The sequence below is a fragment of the Danio aesculapii genome, chromosome 6, assembly GCF_903798145.1.
Source record: "Danio aesculapii chromosome 6, fDanAes4.1, whole genome shotgun sequence".
Classification (NCBI taxonomy): domain Eukaryota; kingdom Metazoa; phylum Chordata; class Actinopteri; order Cypriniformes; family Danionidae; genus Danio; species Danio aesculapii.
In genome coordinates this window covers 8,918,221-8,937,093 of record NC_079440.1, presented here as the reverse complement: position 1 = coordinate 8,937,093, position 18,873 = coordinate 8,918,221, and the positions used below count along the sequence as shown (strand labels likewise).

The 18,873-nt window shown below is 37.1% G+C and overlaps 2 protein-coding genes across 3 annotated transcripts in view; both read left to right on the top strand.

Annotated features, from left to right (window-relative positions):
* The first annotated feature begins 2,665 nt into the window (after positions 1-2,665).
* LOC130230280 (uncharacterized) lies at positions 2,666-11,012 on the top strand. The gene is made up of 9 exons (XM_056459229.1): positions 2,666-2,780; positions 3,530-3,779; positions 5,038-5,267; positions 6,943-7,564; positions 7,893-8,125; positions 8,234-8,567; positions 10,136-10,353; positions 10,597-10,837; positions 10,976-11,012. Exons 1-9 carry the CDS (start codon positions 2,666-2,668, stop codon positions 11,010-11,012), a joined length of 2,280 nt encoding a protein of 759 aa, XP_056315204.1.
* Positions 11,013-13,308: 2,296 nt separating this feature from the next.
* The window catches only part of ccdc85al (coiled-coil domain containing 85A, like), a 49,621-nt gene continuing 44,056 nt past the window's right edge, over positions 13,309-18,873 (top strand). For both annotated transcript variants that reach the window (XM_056459438.1, XM_056459437.1), the window contains exon 1: positions 13,309-13,922. In XM_056459438.1, coding sequence (XP_056315413.1) covers positions 13,692-13,922 — 231 coding nt within the window. In that variant the 5' untranslated portion in view covers positions 13,309-13,691. The remainder of the gene's footprint in view (positions 13,923-18,873) is intronic.

Here is an 18,873-nt window from a genome sequence, read left to right as displayed (position 1 = left end):
ATTGCAGCGTTTGATGCAAAAGAGTTCTGCGTAAACACCTGTGAGGTTAAATGCTTCACATATTTTCAGGCAAAGAGCAAAACAATGTTTTGACGGGTTGTTGTGAGTAGTAACAGTTGTTTGCTAAATAGCAACGCATTTTATTACTGATTATTATCAGTTATGTTGAATTGTTATATTATATTATATTATATTATATTATATTATATTATTAGTTATATTACATCATATCATATTATGTTGTATTAAATAAATAATTAAAACCAAATTTTTAAACCATTTTTGGCTCTAATGTTAAGTTTTACAGATCATTGTAGCCTATTTAATTTGTACAGGTGCATTTTGTTTTGTATTTTATCATTTATGGTTTCATCCAGGGTCAAAAATTTGTCTAAAATCCAGAAAGAAAAAAAAAAGGGTTTAGCTGTCTGAGCCTATAGATCATTTCAATGTGGTGGTCATTGGCCCATGAACATTTCCTGCTTGTTATCAAACTATTTCATAACTGTAGCAAGAGGCAATTCAATCATAGCTTAATGTTAAAACAGCTGCCATGACATTATTTATCAATATGTGGCTCTTTTTGGATTCTCTGAAGCTCTAGAAATTGAAAAATGTAAAAAGGAAATATGTTGGGACCATTTTTTTTTTTTGTTTACATCCCTCATAATGGGGATGTAAAACTCATGTCAAACTCAAACTCTCTCACACACCCCAACAAACACAAAGACCAAGTAAAGGGTGATCTTGGACCGTTTTCCAGAAACTACAGTGAATCTCATTGGCTTTCATTATATAGACAAAAACACACATCAACATCTCCTTTAGTTTTGAACATCAACGTAAGTCTATAACTTTGGAAACACACAAGGATGAGTAATTTACATCAGTTTTATTATTTGGCAAACTGACAAACTATTTCCAATAAGCACTGAAATAGTTTACACTTGTCGTCAGAACAAAAGCAAGAGACAGAAAAACATTTAATAATGTGTTCATTTCTTATTTCATCAGCAGTTACAAAACAACAGCTTTGATCCATCCTCTATCCAGAGAGATCTCCATAGTTTAATGTAGCTGAGGCAAACATGTCCATTCAGAACGAATACAATTCATTTATTTTCACAATTATCTTCCGTTTTAAATACATTTATAATAGTCTCTTTACAAACTGTGATGTGTTTTAAGTCTATGAAATCTGTGTGTTATTCATAACCCTCCAGTATACAGACTGAATAATGCCACACAGCATCTTAATGTGCTTTACAGTCTTTAATGATGCGATGTCTCCTCAGCATCAGCACCACTGCTATTTTCATCTCAATCATGGCCAAGTTCTCTCCATTACAGTTTTTGCAATCAAATACACATCAGCTTTATTAGCTGTAACTGGGAAACACCTAAACAACTGTGAAAACAGTGTGGTTTTACACAAATTATACGTTACATGTGTATGTTTGTAATTGGGCAACAGACACGTGTAAACTGCTGAATACACAGTGCCAAGATAAAGTGTTTGCCCCCTTACTGATTATATTTATCGCTGCGTAAAACATGTGCTGGATAAGTTGGTGGTTCATTCCGCTGTGGTGACCCCGGATTGGTAAAGCGACTAAGCTGAAAAGAAAATGAATGAATTAATATACATATATATATATATATATTATATATGTATAATATATATATATTATTTTTTTCACATTTATTGTTTCATATCATCAAACAAACTCAAATATTTGTCAAAGATAACACAAGTAAACACATCATGCAGGTTTGAAATTAAGGTTTTTATTATTAGGGGAAAACAATCCAAAACCACATAGCCCTGTGTGAAAAGTGTTTGCCCCTAAACAGAATAACTGGTTGGGCCACTCTTAGCTCAGTCAAGCATTTTCAAGCAAGATATGATTATAATTTAGACTATATTTTATCTCAACACATACTAAAGAGCAGTAATTGTGGAGCAGACTTAGGCCTTCAGATAATTCACATGCTCGCAACATGAAGCTTCTTCACTTTAGTTGAAATGATGTTATTTAACAAGACATCTACTCACATTTTAGTCTGTTATTATTAACCCGAGCAGAAGCTTGAGGTGTTATGGACTTAATGTAATCTACCAGGGTTAATAACACAACATCAATCAGAGCATTCTGAAACACAATTTATTAGTCAGGTAAAAGTGTATTATGACAATTATTCAATCAACACACATTTTAACTTAGCATGTCTGTGGATTTCTTTGACCATGAAAAACGATCATTAGCATGCTGCAATACTAGCCTATCCAGGGGGCCATATTCCCGGTGGCCTGACGGTCAAAATGGCCTGCCACGCAAACACCCAACCCGCCCCAACCCAAACTCGCTAACTTAATGATCTGTAATATTGTATTTTGATGGCAGATCGATAAGTAGATGAATGTATTTTTATAAGTGCTGGTCTCCACCATGATGTAATTCCGCTGCTGTGGCAACCGTGGAACGCATTCGGAATCGGAACAGCGCTGACTGTAATCGAACGAGAACGTCATTAGTGTGTAAACTGGTCGATATACATGGAGGCAGAGTTTTACTGTAGTGAAGAAATTCATAAAGTTTATCGACGCGATTTGAACACAGTGTGTGAGAAAACAAACATCATGACTAGTAAAAGAAAAGCTGACATGAAGGCCTCGCTGGACGTCAAACATCTACAGGATCCAGCAGATGGCGTAAACGGGCAGGCTGAGGGTGGCATTGACACCTCTCCTGCAGCCGCCCAGAACATCAGCCCAAACGGTGAATGTCGAAAAGAGCATTTTAAACACATTACTGTTACACATTTATACAAACACGGGCTCTCTGAGCTATATAAACTTCACTACAGGGCGTTTAAATGTATAGCTAATATATTTAAACACATATATAGACTGTAGGTAATTTTAATGGATGAAAAAATACATGTAAACGTCCATTTTTACCATAATTTTGAAATATCTTTTATTAATCATGTGTATTTTTATATCTGTGAAACCCAAACTTGAATTTGTTTGTCATGTGTGTGCTATTAGCCTACCATATACCAGATTTTGTATAGGAACGTGTCAAAATAGACCCAAAAGAGGCACAGTGATAATACTAGTGTTATTTTAAAGTATAACAAGATACAGTATTTCCAGTAATAGTATACAGTATTTTCATTAACAGGCCTAAGTGTGTGAATTCATTTGGTTTAATTGTGTTGCTTAAGACTTATTCAGTTAAAATATGGCCAATTAAAAATGTAAATAACTACATGCCTGTAATGGTCTTGCCCTTGTTAGGTTTAAACTAACTTGCTAGGCCAAACTAATACTGTACCCTTCCTTTAAAATCACAGACAGTTTCAGTATAAACAAACGTAACTGCAGATTTTAATTTTTATCAAACTACATTCAGTCACTTTTGAGGCTTTTTTGGTGAAACACTGTTATTAACAGGTGCTTATTAATATGAACATGTACTTTAGACATGTTTTAATAACTTGTTTCTTTGTTTTTGTCTGTTAGTAGGAAAGACTAAAGCGAAGAAGAGCAACCGTGTCTTGTCTTTCTTCAGAAGGGCATGTAAGGCTGTGAAGGCAAAGTTTCAGAAGAACAGAGAAACTGGGGACTCGTCACAGCCGGATCCAGAAATATTTGATGTCCCTGATCCGAGAGATCCTGAACGCATTACCCGCCTGCAGGATCACCTGGATAAATGCACTCTGGAATGGACACCGGTCACTGAGGTCTGGCCCAACGTCTTCATAGGAAATGTGTAAGTCTGCAACACACATCACATTTGAAGCAGTCCTGAAATGAGAAACCAATGTTGTGCGGAGCATGATTTAATAAATTATAACAATGATTTTAAAAATAAGAGCAAAGTTAAATGTCATGGAGAATTTAATACCAATTAAACAGTGATTAATAGTAATAACATACTGCAGCCTTATGAAGACAAGTCAAACACAGCGCAGTTGTAGATTTGGCAATCTGAGCTACTTCTTTAGAGAAGAACCCCATAATTTCTTTGTGCAAATTGTCTTGTTTTCGCGAACACGCATTATGAAAAAAAAAATCCAATAATAGTTTTGGTAAAAACATGCACTGGCTTTCCATATTAATTGAAATATATGTAAATGGAACTTATAGGGCCTGTGTTTCCTTTACAAATATTATTGAGAACATTACATACTCCATTCTAAAACATAAAATCACTTACAAACGCTAACACCTATTCTAATATCATATATAAATCATAAAAATAAATAATGAGGCTATTTATTAAGAAATTAAATGTAATATTTATTATTTATTAGGAAATGAAAAAAAATACATTAATAATAATAATGATGATTATGATTATAATTAATATTATTAATAATAACAATAACAAGTAGGATATTGTTTATTTATTTTTTGAAAAGTTTTACATTTTGACACATGTAAACCACTGCAGAAATGTTCTAACCATCAGGCCCTTGTTATAAACTGTACTGATACTTAATAAATAACCTACTTTAAATTAAAAGCATTAATGTATGCTATGGTTTTTGTTTTAACAAGCTTTGGAGCAATGACTGTAAAAAATATACTAGCTTTGGAGATGTAACATAAATTCTGCTCGGTTGTGTTCAAAATGACATCAATGTTTTCAAAGTGCACTGTGAAGGGAGTGCAATTGTAAACATGATGATCGCCAAAACTGAACTGTAAAAATATAATATATAATTTAATAATTCCAAGTTTAAATGTGAGAATGTTCTAAATGAATAGGGCATATGGGGATAACTGGAAATAGAACACAGCCAGGAACTATGTTTCTAACTACAGCTCCAGAGGTGTAGTTGCAAGCATACAAGTTTGTGATTCAGTTTGCGAATGTTTGTTGGAACGACAAAATATGTTTGTAACGACAGAACTTGCGACCTTAGTTGGCTAACGATGGTTTTCGGAAACGCACCCCTGTACAATTGTACAGTAAGAGCGTTTTAATGATGACTAATCAAGGCTGTTGTGTTCTTCTTGTGCAGGAAGACGGCCAGAGACCCAGCCAGACTGGAGGAGATGAACATCACACACCTCCTGAACGCTGCACCAGAGCTGGAAGATGAAACATCCAAAAATGTTTGGGAAAAGGTTTACAAAGACATGAACATCACTTCCTACAGATTTTCTGCAGCCGATGATGGATGGTACGATGTCAGCAAGCACTTTTTCCCAGCGGCAGACTTCATCCGTACAGCCCTGAGCAAACCACAGAGTAAGAGTTCACTTACACACACAAACTGTATCAACATACAGTGCCACATTGTCTCTATAAGGTGTTTGTTTTTGAGCAAATGCCAGTTTGTTCTTTGGGAATTGTGGGGACATTTCATAGATGTAATGGTTTTTATACTGTGCAAAAATCAAATACTACAGTAATTTAGAAATACTATGGTGTATAGTAGTAAATTCTGTGGTGTTTTTGACCCCTAACTATTGTAAAGTGCTTTACAGAATTAATCTGGTATGGTGATTCTGTGGTACTACAGTAATATACAATAATAGCCGAAACGGTACTGTTTTCTACAGTTATATGGTCTATTAAACTACAATACACCACAGTTTACTGTAGTAATAAACTCAACATTATACTATAAAAAGTGAAGTATACTAGTGTTTTTATGAGCGTTTCTTCAGTCACTGTCATTAGTACGCTGTAGCACTTATTAAAGTGTTGTAAATATTATATTTACAGTAGAACAATGGAAGAGTTTAATAAAACTGTATTTTATATTTCTTGTACCCGACCACTAACAGTAAACTGCATTTTTACTTCCCAACAAAACAACAACTAATTCCGCACTCACGCACACACATACACACAGGGGCGCCGCTAGGGAGGAGAAAGTTAGGAAGATTCTAAGGGCCCATACACTTAGGGGGGCCCCAGAGACATTATCAAGGGCCCACGCCAATCCCCCAACTCCCCCCCCCCACCCTTTGACACTTCTCTTTCAGCCACACTATCCCAACTACAACCCCCCACCCCCCACACCACCACACACACACACACAGCTGACTTTGTATGATTGCCAATGACATGTAAAGGGATTGTCAACAATGTATTCTCACTGCTAAACCTAAACCTAGCCCTAAACTTAACCCTTTATTGGTTGAAGAACCATATATGCTAATTTCACTGCCATTGCTTAACATACAATTTGTTTCTTTAAGTCATAAAAGTTTATTAATAACTCCCAATAACACTCCAGATGAGTATTTCAGTGAGTTAATTAATAACAAAGTTTATTAATAACTCCCAATAACACTCCAGATGAGTATTTCAGTGAGTTAATTAATAACAAAGTTTATTAATAACTCCCAATAACACTCCAGATGAGTATTTCAGTGAGTTAATTAATAACAAAGTTTATTAATAACTCCCAATAACACTCCAGATGAGTATTTCAGTGAGTTAATTAATAACAAAGTTTATTAATAACTCCCAATAACACTCCAGATGAGTATTTCAGTGAGTTAATTAATAACAAAGTTTATTAATAACTCCCAATAACACTCCAGATGAGTATTTCAGTGAGTTAATTAATAACAAAGTTTATTAATAACTCCCAATAACACTCCAGATGAGTATTTCAGTGAGTTAATTAATAACAAAGTTTATTAATAACTCCCAATAACACTCCAGATGAGTATTTCAGTGAGTGTTTTATACAAAGTGCACTTACCCAAACTTTTCAGCAGTTTTACAACTCCAGTTAAATCATTTAGTGTAATTTTTATTATTAATATACTTCCCTCATCAGAAATGTCTGGTTTTACTATCCTTGTGGGGACAGTATTTATCTATTTATCTCTCCAATCTGTCCTACAGTGCTAAATGTGCTAGCAATGCGTTTGTGTTGATGATCTTTCTCTCTTTGTTCCTGCAGATAAGGTGCTGGTGTGCTGCCTGCAGGGCGTCTGCCGCTCCGCCACACTTTTCCTGGCATATTTGATGATTCACCACAAGAAAACACCAGAGGACTCCATTGACCTGGTGACACATAAGAGATTTATCAGGCCAAACAGAGACTTCTTGAGGAAATTAACCATCCTCGCAGAGCATCGGAACTTAATTGCATGTGACGCACCGAAGAACCGAAGCAACCCTGCTGCCGATAAACCTGATCCTGAAGTGGAGTCGGTTGATTCAGAGGAACTGTATGTTTGTGAGCCGTATGATCCTAAACCAGTCACAACGAAGATTTCACTCTTACATGTCCCTGAATCCTTCTCCAAACTGGACGAGTCTGCTTTAGAGCCCGATCCAGAACCGGTGTGTCTCCCAGGTCTGAGCGGTTATAAACCCAAACCCAAGGCCGTTGATTCAGGGAAACTGTGTGTCTCTGACCTGAGTGGTCCTAAATCAGAACCTCAAACTGCAGAGAGGATTTCACTATTGCATTTACATTTCACTAAAAACATTTCCAACATGGAGCAGCAACAAATAAAAGAGAGGAAGACCTGGACCCCCATCGCTAGGGTCTTGGACAACCTCCACATTGGAAGCCAGTAAGTCTGCAACACATTCATGATGTATAATACAAAACCATGCGATGCTTTAATAGGGTAATGGAGGCAGTGTTGGGTAAGTTACTTCAAGAGAGTGATTACTTCAAAAGCTCTCCCTGTTCCACATTGTTTATTGGACATTCTAGCCTTTGTTGCTAGAAATAAAACTATATTGTTGACCTGTATTAGTGACAAATGAATGAATTAATTCAGTTTAATATATTCTAAGAGGTTACTTAAGATACTTAAGAGGTTTCCTTTGAGTCTGTATGTATTTCTGCATTGTAAGTCCTTTTAGAAAGCTAAAGTTGTTTGTGGTCTTGTGCAGGAAAATAGCAATACACAAAGTTAAACTGCTGAGGAGAGGAATTACACACGTCCTGAACACTTTACCCAATGTGGCAAGTCAAAACGCATTGAACAAGAAACAGGCCAAGCTGTACAAAACAATGGACATCTCCTACCACAGAGTGTTTTCAAGAGACGATGACCCGCTGGAGTTGACCAGCCATGTCCTCCCAGTGACAGAACTCATCCACAAGATTCTGAGCAACCCAAAGAGTAAAAACTGACACACACACAAACACACACACACACACAATGTATTAATATTATGTTCTAGTATGTTCAATTGTTTTGTGTGTCTTTCTGTTTTTGATAATTCCTCAGATCAGCTGCTAGTGCAATGCGAACAGGGTTTGGGCCGCTCCTGCTTTTTCGTGGTGGCATATCTGATGATATACCATGGAAAAACAATGATGGATGCCATTGACTTTGTGAAAAAGTGGAAACGCATCAGGATGAGCAGGGACTTCCTGACGCAGCTAGTTGTGTTCGCTTGTCACCACAAACAGCAGCAACAGGCGGGTTTGACGGCAGAGTGTTCATCTGTCAACAAGAACCACCCTCAAGTCGTTTCCAGAATGCAGCTTCGTTTCCTCAAACATTCACTGGACTGGACTCCTGTCAATGAGGTCTGGCCCAATGTCTTCATAGCAGACGAGTAAGTCTACAACACATACACATAACACCAAAGCATACAGTCAAATAATGATGCAGGGTTTCATACTGGCCTAATTCACATTGTTGTGGTTAGGGTATTTGTCCCTGCCATTTATTTCCGCTTGTCAACCAGCAATCAAATTCAGTCCTCAAATTCAGGCTGTTCCTGGTAAAATACTGTCTGAGGCTGGTTTTTGTTTGCTCAGTGCTAAATCAGTTGCTGCGTCCCAATTCGCATACTTATACTACACCCTAAAAGTATGTACTTCTGTGTGAAGGAAGAGTATGCAAGCTTTGGGACATACTACTTCCTCGTTAATAGATCATTATGTTGCTTAGTTACGAGCCTGTCAATCATCCACACATCATCCACATTTCTTTCATATTTAATTTCCTTCCATATTGGAGAAGCAGCAGTGGGATAATCTGCCATTCGCGAATCTTTCATGCAGAGAAATCTCCTCAGGTCTTTGGATAATTATGCATTGAGACGTCCAAACATATCTTGATTTGAGTTTACATTGTTGTTGCAGATGAAATATAACACAGAAAATGGGATTTAAATATTTTACAGTGGGATAGATATTAATTAATAATCATTTAAACAACTTTACCAAAGCCTCTCTACTTGACGGTAGGTCCCGCGCGTCCACCATGTTTGTAGTTTATTTACACTTTTCACCTGCGTTTGTAGTTCTAATCTAATTCACACCCAAAGCGCGATGTACTGTGGGCAGTATCAGCGGTTAGAGTATGGACGCTTCTACACAAATTTTTACCGGAAATAGTAAACCATCCGGGAATCTTTGGCATACTCTTGTCAACATACTACGATTCGGGATACACTAATTCTATTTTCAATTACTATTTAGGACGGATAGTATGCGAATTGGGACGCAGCATCTCTCTCTCTCTCTTAGATTTTGGGTAACATTCCTCAAAAATTTTGTCAATATTTACGACATTTCTTGTGTTGTTCTCCTGTTTTGTGTTTCATCGAGCAGGAAAATCGTATCGTATATAGATATTTTTTAACTTGTGGTATCAAATATCGATATTTTTAACTTGTGGTATCGAAAATCACACCGAATATCGAGATTTTTTACTTGTGGTATCGAAAATCGTATCGAATATCGATATTTTTAACTTTTGAGATATCGAAAAACTATATTTTTAACTTGTGGTATTGAAAATCGTATCAAATATCGATATTTTTCAAGGTATCGTATTGAAGTCTGAAATTCCAGTATCGTGACCACACTACACTTTTTGACTACAGATTTGAGGACAGATGGAGTAAAAAAACACAAAATCCTGAAAACTTTTAGTTTATGGATATTTTTACAATGTGGCCAAAATTTGCACGAAAAAATCTGCATTATTAAAAAAATAACAAGCTCTTCTAAATTTTGTGGTTAATTTTGTGTTAAATTTAGCATTTGTAGAATCACAATATTCCAGAGCGACTGCTCAACACAACAGCTGTGTGTTTTTCTATGTAAATTCAGCATTTTACTCGGTGAAAGTGAAGACTGATGAAAGACTAATCAATGTTGTGTTCTTGTGCAGGAAAACAGCAAGGGACAAAGCCAAACTAAAGGAGTTGAACATTACGCACATCGTGAATGCTGTACCGTTGTTCTCAGAAGAAAAGAAATGGGAAGACTATTACCAGAAGAACACCACCTACTACAATGTGCATTCAGGAATCCATGACTGGTCAAATATTGCAAAGCACTTTTCACCAGTAGCAGAATTCATACACAAGGCCCTGAGTGACACAAAGAGTAAGAGTTGACACACACACACACACACATGCAATATATATCTACAGTTAAAGCAGAATTATTAGCCCTCCTAAGTTATTAGCCCCCCTGTATATTCCTTCTGCAATTTTTGTTTAACGGAAAGAAGATTTTTTCAGCACGTTTCTGAACATAATAGTTATAATAACTGAATAATTGTGACTTCAACTGTATTTTTACTTAAATGAGCTTGTTTTGAGTGTCTTTTTTTCTGCATTTCCTCAGATAAGGTGTTGGTGTACTGCAGCGAGGGCATAAACCAGTCCGTTGTGCTGCTTATGGCATATCTAATGATCCACCAGGACATGAAGCTGGAAGACGCATTTGAATTTGTGTTAGAGAGGAGAAGCATGTGGATAAGCCGGGACTACTTGAACCAGCTGATGATGTTGGATCTTGACCTCTCAAAGCTTCGCAAATTGGAAAATTGTAAACCCTGCTGCAAAGCCTGCTTCGAAGCTATCATGTGTCTAAAATCAAATGTAACATGCAGTATGTAAATATGTAAATATGGTGTTGACATGTCTGTTTGTCTCTGCTCATGTGCACTCTGAGAAAAATAAAAATAAAATTGGTTCAATTGTGTTTCTGACCATTTTTTCAGCTGGCAAAAGATCAACCAGAAGATTATGGAGATTTAATTATTGCATCAACAAAGCATTTGCGCCCACAGAACTGCCTCTCACTGGATATTTTCTCTTTTTCGGACCATTCTCTGTAAACCCTAGAGATGGTTGTGTGTGAAAATTCCAGTAGATCATCAGTTTCTGAAATACTCAGACCAGCCCGTCTGGCACCAACAACCATGCCACGTTCAAAGTCACTTAAATCACTTTTCTTCCCCATTCTGATGCTCGGTTTGAACTGCAGCAGATCGTCTTGACCATGTGAACATGCCTAAATGAATACAATACCACAACACAAATGAGTTGCTGCCATGTGATTGGCTGTTTAGAAATTTCTTCCCACTCCCCACTGATAAAAGGTCCAGAATTTGCCCCATATGTGAGCTCATTTGTCTTATTTTGACTGCTATGCCGTTGTAAATTGTGAAAATAACCCATCAAAGAAGGCTTCCAATGACTGCAAACAATTATTTTTCATGAGTCCAACATGCAGCTGTACAATATGACGAAAGTAAAGTCATCTTTTACTACAAGTAGCCCAACTTTTATTCTGAATCTTGGACCTTATTTTTTAAAGAAAAAAAAAAACAATAAAAAGGTTTGAAGCACCAAATTAAAGCTATTTTAATACTAATTAGGCTATTGTTGTTTTCCTTGAACTTTCAAAATGACTTTCAAAATCGTCAAGCTCTACATTATTAATATTATTATATTTTCAATTTTTATTATTCAGATAGCAAATTCTGACTGAGCAAAGTTGAATGTGCTGGTTTATTAAACTGCATATATTATTAAGTATTTTCATTTGTAAAAAAAAAAACGAGTATCATATGCGTCTAAACGTCTAAAATATGATTATAGTGGTAATCTGTAGTAAATTTAGTGCTTTTGAAACAGAAAAGTTTATTATGCGGCATATATTAATTAGTATTTTTTTCATTAGTAGAGAGCTAGTATCATATGCTTCTAAAATCACTATGGTAATTTGTAGTAAATAGCTACCATAGTGTTTTTTAACCATAGAAAAGTTATTTATATTGCATATATTAATATTTAAGAGCTTTTTTATTTGTAAAAGGTATCATGTACTACTAAAAATGACAGGTAATTTGTAGGAAATATAGTGCTTTTGAACCATATCAGTTATATATATTATACTGCATATGTATATGTATTTTGTAGAAGACGAGAATCAATTGCTTCAAAAATGACTGTGGTAATTTGTAGTAAATAGCTACTGTGTATAGTGTTTTTGAACCATGTAAATGTTTATTATACTGCATATATCAGTATTTAGAGCTTTTTTCTTCATTTGTAGAAGGCTATTATCATATGCTTCTAAAAATGACTATGGTAAATTGTAGAAAATAGCCTACTATACTGTTTTTGAACCATAGAAAAGCGAGTATCATATGCTTCTAAACTTAAAAAAAAACAAAAAAACAACTATGATAATTAAAAAGCTACTTTAGTGCATTATTATTATAGTGTAACCACCACAGAAAAGTAATTATACTGCATATATTAGTTTTTAAGCGCTTTTTTCCATTTGTATAAGGCTAGTATCATATGCTTCTAAACTTCTAAAGAATCACTACGGTAATTTGTAGTAGATATAGTGCTTTTGACCCATAAAAAAGTTTGTTCAAGTGCATATATTAGTATTTTTCTTCATTTGTAGAAGGCTAGTATCATATGATTCGAAAAATGGTAATTTGTAGTAAATAGCTACCATAGTGTTTGTTAACCATAGAAAAGTTTTTTATATTGCATATATTAATATTTAAGAGCTTTTTTTATTTGTAAAAGGTATCATGTACTACTAAAAATGACTGGTAATTTGTAGTAAATATAGTGCTTTTGAACCATATCAGTTATATGTATTATACTGCATATATTAGTAGCTCATTTGTAAAAGACGAGAATCAAATGCTTCATAAATGACTGTGGTAATTTGTAGTAAATAGCTACTGTGTAAATTGTAGAAAATAGCCTACTATAGTGTTTTTGATAGAAAAGCGAGTATCATATGCTTTTTGTTTATTAAACTGCATATAATAGCTAGTATTTAAGCATTTTTATGTGTAGAAGACCTTAACGAGTCCATAGATGGCGCTGGATACAAACTTAAATGCAACTTGAACAACAGCATCACCTCTCGGCCACTCGCACACACAAACATGCACGACACACACGAACGGAGAGGGAGGGAGGGAGGGAGAGAGAGAGAGAGAGAGAGAGAGAGAGAGAGAGAGAGAGAGAGAATGAATTTATCCAGTCGCTGCAGTCACGCTCATTTCTCCGGAGCTCGGGATGAGGATGCTGCCGTCTCTTCTCCATATCCACAAGGATGCAGGAGCGCGCAGAGGCGGACGAGGGCGAGCGCACCGGGCCGCCTGAACCCATCCACATCTCACCGGCGATCATACACCGTCACTTTTCCAAACTTACAAGAACTATGCACGGGAGCCGATGCTGAACAATCTGGGCGGACTCGCTCTGCATGCCGCCCTTCCTTCTGCTCATCAGCTGTTGCTGCTTTGGGAAAAGTCGAGGCGACTCCCACTGTAAGGGCATCGGATACGAGCATCTCTCCACGATGCGTCCTCAGTCTCCCTGACTCCTCCTGACACTGCCTGCCTGCCTCATTAATATTTGATCTGGTACCACAGCAGCAGCAGCTCGCCTCTTCTAATGGAGAATTCTCCACAAGCACAGCCTGGATCCAAGGCGCCGGAAAGTCCAGCCGAAGATATCACCAACCTCACGGACGAAGAGCTCCTGCAATGGAGCAAAGAGGAGCTGGTGCAGCGGCTCCGGAGGTGTGAAGCCGATAAAATGAGCGTCATTCTGGATCACAGTAATCTGATTCGGGAGGTGAACCGCAGCCTGCAGCTGCATCTGAACGAGATCCGGGGGCTGAAGGTGAGCAGATGAGATCATGGGCGTCTGGAGCACACCTGCGCTCTCCGAGGAGGCGCCACAAGCTCCTGGGTGCACATTATTCATCCTGTAGGAATAACGCCTACTACTGTTGTCTTATATGCCTATGGCTTTGATTTAAAGCTTCTAAACTTTGCAAGAAGCACAAACATTAGCCTTGTTTTAATATCAGAATCATATTTTCGTTTTTTTAATTGCAGTGTTAAACACCTGTTGTGTGTGAATGTGAACCTTTTTCTAATTTTAATAATGAATGTTGCAGAACATTTGTAGTCTAAATGGTCTAGGAAGACATTATCAAAAACTTATTTTTAAACCAGCTCATATTTTTTCTTTAAAATGCAAATTTAGATTTTTTTAAATGTTTATTTACCTAAATAAGATAGTTAATTCAAAAATGATAATAATTTACTTACTGTTTACTCATCCTTAAGTGCTTCCAAACCGTTGAACACAAAATAAGGTATTTTGAAGAAAGCTGAAAACCTGTAACCACACTGAAAAAAGTGTTGCATGCAAAACTGTTGCAAACAATTTATTTGTGTTGAATTTAAACAAATAAATTAAATTGAGCAATGTTCAACTTGATTTGTTTGTTTAAGCTCAAATAAATTGTTTACAAACACTTAACGTAAAAAAAAACAAATTGTAAATCCAAGGAATCATCTTTGAATAATTTTTTTCAGTGCACTGACTTCCGTAGTATAGGATAAACAAATACTATAGAAGTCAATGGTTACAGTTTTTTATTTTTAGACTTTTTCTTATGTGTTTAAAAGAAGAAACCCATAAATGTTTGAAACAGGTGAACAGTGAATAAATAATGTCAGAATTGACATTTTTGGGTGAACTATCCCTTTAAGAACATGTTTTTAGAAAGAGACAAGCTCTTTTAAGTTGTATAATAATAGTCCATACATCTTTTGCAAGCCTTTTAAGTCATACAATAGATAAGTTGTCATTTGCTTCAAATATGTCAATGCTCCGAATGCTAACCCATGTAGCAAAATCTCTCTGGCCCAGATTTGGCCCACACAATCCGCTTTTGCTTGGCCCACATGCTGCAGTGAATTACGATACATGACTGGACCAAGTCTGGCTTCCAGAGAAGGGTATAAATGGAGGTCGGAGCCAGCTCCATGTGGGTAGGACTTGAGCTCCAAGTGGGTGGGCCTTCGAGCTCCAAGTTGGCTGTGCAAACCTGGAGTTTTTATTTATTGAGTCGTATTTAGAGTTCAATATTGTGCTTTATGAAAGTCTACACCTAACCCTAACCCTAAACTCAACCTCACAGTAACCTGTTGTGTTTTATTAACGTCTACACCTAAACCCAACCCTAAACCCAACCTTACAGTAACCTGATGTGTTGTATCAATGTCTACTCCACCTACACCAGTTAAACGCAACCTACTTGTGGTTTAAGTCCCTCCCACTTGGAGGTCACCCAACCTACTTGCGGGGTAATCCTCCCACTTGGAGGAGGATAGCGATACCTACTTGGGCTTCCAGACAAGGGACCATATCTGGGCCAAGTCTCAGCCAAGTTAATAACCCATAACTGGGCCTGGACTGGGACTGCAATGAAATTGATAAACCCAGGAAGCAGCACGCTTTGAGCACGTTATAGGCGTGTTTTTTTCTCCAAGTGACCTGATTGGTAGATTTTTTTTCTTTACTTAAGTTATTTAAGTGAAGTTTCATAAACTAATTTCGAGAGGAGCACGTGATATGATTGAGCACGTCTGGCCACTCATCTGTAATCAGTAATAATCCAATCAGAGTGATCCTAGTTTACTATAAATGGATCATTTTCTTCCTACTGCTCTATCTTCGTTTGGAAGAATCCCCCCTTCCACCCCATCTCCTCCTTTTCCTCCCTTTTCTAAAGGGGGAGCTCTCGAGATCTACCTGATCTCGGATCTCCTGATATGCTTATTGACTGGGCGGGAGCCCTGGGCTCAAATATCTCCGAGCTCAGGGTTCTCTCCCGGGACAGCATGCCAAACCTGCTTTAAACGCCAAGCATATGTAAGTGGGAACTCTTGAAATGCATTTTAAATGTGGGTCAAGAAAGGCCAAACTTAAGTGGTCCACATATACATTTTTAACATCTGGACCAAATACTACATTTGACATTGGCACATGTCTTGTGTGCCACCTTAAAGACGGTGCCACCTCTGCCAAACCTGGGTTATGTCTGCTGTGCCAGCTTCATGCCAAATCTGGGCCAGAATTCTTTGCTATCTGGGTAGTTTATCAACTTCAGTAATCAGCGCTGATGCATCATGCCAAGTTTGATATCAGTGAAGTCAGTGGTTTACACACATGTCTGATGAACTATTGCTTTAATTGAACTCTTTATGACAGACAGATGCTTGCCAAGTGTGTCACCTAAGAAAACCATAGCTTTAGGTTTTGTTTACATGCCAATAATTTACCAAAAGTGCAAAGGATTTTTATTCACATCTTTGCTTGTAGTTTGCTTAGGCTAAATCAGGCAAGTCCAAACTCGGTCCTGGAGGGCCGGTGTCCTGCAAAGTTTACTTCCAACCCCAATCAGACACACCCTGGCTATCTAATCAAGCTCTTACTAAGCTTTCTAGAAACATCCTTACAGGTGTGTTGAGGCAAGTTGGAGCTAAAATCTGCAGGACACCGGCCCTCCAGGAGCGAGTTTGGACACCCCTGGGCTAAATATTACAATATTGTCAAAATGATCTGTGAAATCTTTTAAAAAAACTGAATATTTTTCATCATGACAGGCCTGTAGTTGGCGGTCACAATGTAAAGAGGCATTTTGTGCCTGCACAGTTATAGTTTTGTAGCCCGCCATTGTTGTTTTGGTTGTAAAAATACTCACACATGCCTGTAGGATAGAAAGTAATACAAATGTATTTTCATAAAACTAAAGTTGCGTCCCAAATGACATCCTTATGCATGATAATATAAAGATTTATTACTCACCGATGTTGAAGTACTTTCAGGTGATCGTGCTATTAAATGAGCTCTTGTGCAGCTTTGTTGAAAACCAAGGTAGTATGTTCAGTATGTTCTTAACAGTCTTTTATGTAAGAATGTATTTGACTACTAATGTTACCTGTAAAAGTGTGTGTGTGTGTGTGTTTTTCCACGGTCTTTGCAATACTGTATTTAGATGCACAGTAACTGTTTATTTCACAGAATTCATTGGAAAATCTACAGTAACATACTGTAAACCATGTACACAGCATGGAAATGTTGAGAATACATTTTTTATACTGTGAAAGCTACAATATATACAGTTACACACTGTAAATAGCTTATACAGTAAGAAACTGTTGAGAAATGCAGTATAATACTGCGGAAACAACAGAAATCGTTTACAGTGTACACTATGCACTTATAAACCGCATAGCGTATGTGATTGGTGTCATCCTAAATGGAACACTAATGTTTTTTTAACACAAATACAAACGATTGCCCAGTCGATGTTTAACGGTTGCCAGATTATTGTACTAAACTACTAATTAGAACCTATCATGAGTGCATCCACATTCACCATCGGGAGGTGGCAGAAGAATTTTGAGTTTAGAATTTTGCTTTCACAATCCAAAATAAATGGTCCAATAAATCCAACCATAGGTCTGGGTTTTTAAAGTGCACTTATTCTTTTAGAATTTTCATTATGAATGCATTGCTATTAACACTATTTAAAATGGCATAGAATAGTGCATAAGTATGCAATTTGGGATGTACCTTGAATTTTCGTTGTTTTCGTGGAGACAATGACAGCATCTTTTTCAAAAACCTGCCCCTTGAAAACCACTTAAATTTTTTTTGTGCACCCCCTAAACAACATTGTTGTGTGTATTTCCGTTACCTATTGTACTGTCTTGAATAAATAACTGCAATTACAAAAATCAGTCCAAGGCAATCGAAAAATGTGGAAAATTGAAAGTCATTTAAAGTTAAAATTTTCCAAATTTTTCAAGTGCCTTGGACTGATTTTTGTTGTTGTTTTGATGAAGAACACCGACAAAATACCCCTGAGCATTTTTTGTTTGTTTTTAAGTAACTGCAATTCTTTGCTTAAAGTTGGCATAAAACGGAAGTTAAGATTTTCCCATACAAGACATACGTCCAAATGAAACAAGAGAAAAAAGTGGGGTGGTGAATGATTCCATCTTTGGGAATGGATTGGATCATTGGAAGATGGGCGTTGCTAACAAAATGAAAGAAGATTAATGAATGGATGAAAGCATGGATGGAGTCAAGACATGCACTGATGGTCCCACCCTAAAGGCATTCCATGTGACCAAAAATTAAGAAAAGTCATTTCGAGGGGGTAGGAAAGGTTATGGTATTTGATTCTAGATTATGAGGGCAAATACATTATTACAAAATAATAAATGGCACAGATACATAAATTAAAACAAGCAGTAAATTAAATGGGGCGGCACGCTGGTTCAGTGGTTAGCACTGTCGCCTTACAGCAGGGGTCACCAAACTTGTTCCTGGAGGGCCGGTGTGCTGCAGATTTTAGCTCCAACCCTAATCAAACACACCTGAACAAGCTAATCAAGGTCTTACTAGGTATACTTGAAACACCCAGCCAGGTGTGTTGAGGCAAGTTGGAGCTAAAACCTGCAGGGACACCGGCCCTTCAGGACCAGGATTGGTGACCCCTGCCTTACAGCAAGAAGGTCGCTGGGTCAGTTGGCATTTCTGTGTGGAGTTTGCATGTTCTCCCCCTGTTCGCGTTGGTTTCCTCCGGGTGCTCCGGTTTCCTCCACAAGTCCAAAGACATGCTGTAGGTGAATTGGGTAAGCTAAATTGGATGTCTTGGTCTTGCAGGTTGGGGGTAACGACTTGCAGCACTGGACTAACGACCCACCTCGTAAAATTTAGATGTTACTAAACACCAATATGGTGTGGCTAAATATCAACTTTGATA

Coding starts and splice junctions, on each gene's coding strand:
- LOC130230280 (XM_056459229.1), top strand. CDS start 2,666: ATGAAGGCCTCGCTGGACGTCAAACATCTACAGGATCCAGCAGATGGC. Junction 8,568..10,135: donor AATGTCTTCATAGCAGACGA/GTAAGTCTACAA, acceptor GTTCTTGTGCAG/GAAAACAGCAAGGGACAAAG. Junction 10,838..10,975: donor GCCTGCTTCGAAGCTATCAT/GTGTCTAAAATC, acceptor CCATTTTTTCAG/CTGGCAAAAGATCAACCAGA.